Source organism: Lolium perenne, chromosome 6, assembly GCF_019359855.2.
Source record: "Lolium perenne isolate Kyuss_39 chromosome 6, Kyuss_2.0, whole genome shotgun sequence".
Classification (NCBI taxonomy): domain Eukaryota; kingdom Viridiplantae; phylum Streptophyta; class Magnoliopsida; order Poales; family Poaceae; genus Lolium; species Lolium perenne.
The window spans coordinates 253408984-253414106 of NC_067249.2; the positions used below are offsets into that span (position 1 = coordinate 253408984).

General features: G+C 45.6%; 1 protein-coding gene across 1 annotated transcript; it reads right to left on the bottom strand.

Moving 5' to 3' along the window:
• Positions 1 to 1721: 1721 nt before the first annotated feature.
• LOC127305189 (F-box/LRR-repeat protein 14-like) lies at positions 1722 to 4687 on the bottom strand. Its single transcript, XM_051335573.1, has 2 exons — positions 4542 to 4687; positions 1722 to 3631 (listed from the first exon to the last, which is right to left on the bottom strand). Exon 2 carries the CDS (start codon positions 3610 to 3612, stop codon positions 2155 to 2157), a length of 1458 nt encoding a protein of 485 aa, XP_051191533.1. The 5' UTR covers positions 3613 to 3631; positions 4542 to 4687; the 3' UTR covers positions 1722 to 2154.
• Between the last annotated feature and the right edge of the window lie 436 nt (positions 4688 to 5123).

Genomic DNA, 5123 nt, shown 5'->3' on the forward strand with positions numbered 1-5123 from the left:
TTGCTCGAGTTCGGGGAAGATTTGGTGGAAGGAGAGTGAGGTGAATGCAGGGCAGACGCGGTAGTTCAGCGATAAATAGAGGTAGGCGCGCGTGATACCGAGGCGACGGCATTAACTCGCCGCGTGGAAGCTACGCGGCCGGCGAATGCTGACCGGCGGCAGGCTTTTACAGCGCGCGGAAGACGATGCGATGAGGACGACGATCGGTGTCTCTCGCCGACAAGTTGGGGCCACCAGACGCGCGGGAAGTTTCCTCGCCGTTTCGCGCGCTTTTGTTTCGTCCGGAGTCCCCGAGAGCTCCCCGGGGGGCCGGGGATGGCGTGGGATCGCCGGATGAATTTAGGCCCAAATCCGGACGAAAACGAGGAACCGGGGACGCGACTGGGCCGAATTTCGCCGTCCGGATGGATAAAAACGTCGTTCGGAGGCCTCGTCGGGGAGACGAGTGGAGATGCTCTAAGACATACGCACGTGCCTAGTATCGTTCCGACAAACTATGCCTATCCGAAGGGTAATACTAGCTCTTTTTCCCTAGAAGCCATATAATTCTATTCGGTGGTAGTTCATTTTGTGAAGACCTTTTAAGAGGAACAGTTGTATTCCAAGTCTGAAATTTTTGGTGAGTAGGAAAGGGAAACTTAGACACACACGTGCATGAACAAGACACTTAAAGAATCAAACACACACGCTAGACACTGAATTAATAACTAGACACACACGTAATGAGCAGTCATTCGGAAACATATACTCCCTCCGTTCTTTTTTAATTGACTCGAATTTAGTACAAATTTGTACTAAATCCGAGTCAATTAAAAAGGAACGGAGGGAGTAGATAGACACACGAGCTAGACAGTAGATAGAACACGAACGTAGATAGACACACGAACTAGACACTGTTAGTAGACACATACATACTAATCTCAGTCGCTATATTCATCATTGTTGTCGATGTCCTATGAAGCGGTAGTTCAGATGATGTCCATCCACTAGTTGGAGTCGGGGTTGAGCGTCGACACCTCTCCTTTGGTGTAATCCTCTTCAATGGCGGCCTTCGATCCTCTGCCTCTTTTCCGCCCTCGCCTCTCTCCTCTCCATCTTCTTTTGCTCCCAGAATATGCGCATGTCTTCGGGATGGTCTCTCCGTCACTGCTCCATGTAAGGATGGCAATTTTATATCCGTAAAATGTGCTTTCTACTAATGGATCAGTTATAATGAACTTTCGTCTAATTTCTGCAGAGTCAATGGTCTGCAAGTATTATAGTAGTAAAAGAGGAAATGCTCAGAAAATTCCTATGTAAAGGAGATCTACAGTAACATAAACGCCGATCATATGTAGCACACTTCTTCTACACATGATGCACTCACTCAATGGGAACTGCACATGTGGGCACCCTATGCACAATGTTATTTCACAAGCAAGGAGTATAACCTATTGTTACTTCGAAATCTAAAAAACCACACAGCTGTACAGGAAAAGAGTCTCCGCAAAAGGCATTATAGAAGCCTGACAACACATAAGAATCTCCGAGGCATTGAAGCTGGTCAAAATAAAATGTCAAAGATTACTTCCAATACTGATTCATCTTGACCCCATTCAGACTCCCGTGGGTTTCAATCTTTGCACGGTAGTGAACTGATTAGGCAGCACAGCACTGCAAGATTGCCAGTGCAGTGCAGCACCTTTATTTCACATGAAAAAAGTAAAATCATAGCTCAGATATGCAGAGCCAAGAAATACAATCATTTGGGCCAGAATCGCACACCACAGTGACAAAAGGAAGTGTACTGTTTTCTACACCCTACTAAAAAAGCACTAATTCCAGAGTAGAAAAAGCAAGTATTCTTTCTATCCACACAAGGACAGAGCTCATAGAAAATAGTCAAATAGCATACTATTTTTTCCCATACAAGGTTAAAAAAAGGCGTCAAAGTTGCATTTCCTTGGCCCAATCATCATCACCACGACCTCACTGTTACATGGTGAACGGTGATTCAGAATCAACGACACAGACATTATTTTGCAGGAAGCTATAGGCAACAAGCTAGGTAACGATAAAAGTGATACACTACTACTTCAATTCAAACGAATTCCTGAGGTACTGAAAACTGTAAGATCTCTGAGGCATTGAAGCTAGTCACAAGAAACATCAAAATCACTTCCGCTGCGTCTTCATTCCCTTCAGACTGTCATGGCTTTCAACCTCTGCAGAGTAGTGAACTGATTTGGCAGCACCGAGTACGCGCTCCTGAGATATCTGCCGGCACCCTATAACGGTCAGCGACTCCAACTTCCCGGAACGTGCCAGTGCAGCTATTCCTTTATCTGTCACACGCATGCATTTGCGTAGTGTGAGATTACTCAAGCAAGGAGCCTGAATAATGAAATCCAACCCAGCATCAGTTATAGACCTGCAATCCACGAGCTCGAGTGTCTCTAGAGACTGAGAGATTGAGAGCCCCTTCATCCCAGAGTCATAGAAAATATTTGCACCATTTAGCACAAGGGCACGGATTGGACAAGATTGAATGAGGGTCACTATACCATTTTGTGTGAAGCCTATTTCAGTTGGGTAATCGGGAGAGCAATATGTGAAGGTGAACTCAACAACCTGAAGCATAGGGCAGCTAAGAGCTAGAGCCTTAAGGCTGTCATCGGTCAGTGCTGTCCTAAAATCATGATCATGCTCATAATAAAAATGCAATGGCATGAGCCGAAGTGAGATGCTTTTAAGGTTGCCACAGCTCTGGAATAGTGCAATCATCTCATTCTCATCTAGGCCGAAAACATACTCCAGGCAAAGTGTCTCCAATGCTTTGCACTTGCCCAGGAGGTAACGAAGACCAATTTCTTTATCAGTTACAGTATGAGCAAGCCTAAGATCCTTCAAATTGTCACAGCAGATGTCATAACTATATGGGTAGCCAGCCACGTAGGAGGGGTCACTGGGTGCAGTCAACCAGTAATGTCCATTAATTTCGAACTCAAACTTTTGAAGCTTTGCCCATCCTGGACCAAACTTTAGGAGGTCATACTGGCTGATTTCTTTGCAATCCTTCACCACTAGTTCTTCCAATGATCCATGTATACCAAGGTACACTAGCCACTCCTTGATGGATATTGCCATACAGTCGACAAGGTGGAGAGCAGAAAGAAGTTTGCAACCAACAGCCACTAAAGAAAGACCACGCCAACTAATTTTGGGTGTGCTGATAAACCTGAGGGACCTCAGCTTTGTGCAACAGGACAGATAAGCTAGACCAGAGTCGCCAATGTTTGAGCAAAAGCTTAAGGTGAGATCAGATAGGAGGGGACAGTGAGATGATAACACATGGATCCCATGTTTGTTCAACTGCTCCCCATGGCTGGACGTCCAACCAGAGTAGTTGATCTCCACCTTGCACAGATTTGGGAATCGGGAGAAGAGTGATTTCAAAGCTTGTGTTGCAGGGCCAAGTCCACAGCCAACGCGGATAGCATCCCTATGCTCAGCTTCAAGAGTGTAGAGCTGCTTCGACACGAGGGAAAGAGATTTACGATCACTTGCCCTGGTAATCCTCTTGACGACCTCTCCAAGCAGTGGCTCTGGGAGATCCTCCATCATGCATTTCATGACTTGGGAAGGCAGGGCACTGAAATTGAAATCTTATGGTGAGAATGGAGAAAATGAAGGTAACCAAATAGGAGTTACAAAACTCATGTAGAAGGAAACATGGGTGAAGCTAGAATTTATGTATATCTTCTGAAAGATTTTGTGCGCAGTAGCCTTGAAACAAAGTCTAATCTTCACAACATACCCAAACTGAGAAATGTGTCTTAGGATAGTGGTACGGTATTGTGGTGTGTGTGTCACTGCGAACTAGGGTTCAATCCTATCAACAGCGCTCGTACCTCGCATTTTTCCATAATAAATTGATAAAACTCGACTAAGATCCTCCCCTGCTGGACTAATTCTTTTTCACTACAAAGGCTAATTTACGCAGCATTGTGTTTGCATCTCAATCCTGGAAGAAAACATAGTTGAGACCAAAAAATATACCAAACTAACAACCTAATAATATCAAATTGCTGCAACTAGGGGGGGGGGGGGGGGGGTTGGCTGAGGGTAAAATCTACAAACATTCCCCTTCCGAGCTGAACTGAACTGAAGTTACGGGTCGAATTACCTAACCAGCCAGTCAGCCACATGAAGATAACAGCATGTGATGGCCTCTAGACGCTCCAGAGCATGTGCTACGAACTGAAACAAACTAGTAGTATACCCAGTTGCATTTAGTAGAGATTCTATCAAGGTTCACACATAATAGCCAGTGGCACTAACAGAACATGAGAACAAGCAGCGACACTCAGGTGGACCTTGGCACACCATTACGGAACTAACATAAGACCAATTGCAGAAATCCGATTCCACCTAGACACTAGACGACGGGAATCGACAGCGCTAACTGCAACAATCGAGTTCACCCTGGCACTAGCCTCTCTCGTGCTGCACAATTAATCAGGGTCGCTGAAAAGGGGAAAGAAGTCGGACCAAATCCGTACCTCAGAGGGAATGGCCGAGCAGTAGAGCCGGCTTCGGGAAGGATTCCCAGAGCGGAAACGGCGGCTTCGGGAGCGTGGAGGCAGGCGGCAGGCGGGACTCAGGAGCACTCGGCGGCGAGCTCCAGGACAAAACCCTCGTCGTCTCGTCGTCGTTGTGGTGGTGGAGAAGATACCCATGTGGGCTGGGTATAGGCGCTCATCTGGGCCAGGCCGTGTACAATATGGGCTTTCATCGCATATTTAATACTTGTCCAAATATTATTTTCTGGGTCTCTAAATCTCAATCGACCGTAACTTATATCTCAGTCAAATTACATCAGCGTGTTTTAATGCAGGTCTAAATAAAGTACAAACAGCAGCAACACGAATTTTCAAGAAGAAAAAAAATTCAACGCTGGAGCACGTGACTAAGACATAAGCTACGTCTGAACTAGCTGAAACTTAACAATCTTTTATTATTTTTTCCTTTCAGGAGAACGGTACCACCAGGTAGGAGGAGTGAGCAGTAAGCACCACGGTTGAAGTGTTAGCGTCTCCAACGGCGTTGTTATATTTCCCTTTAATTTGTTAAAACTGTTTTTT

What these genes read in the sequence shown, in the direction of transcription:
- LOC127305189 (XM_051335573.1), bottom strand. Translation starts at nt 3,612, where the DNA reads ATGAAATGCATGATGGAGGATCTCCCAGAGCCACTGCTTGGAGAGGTC.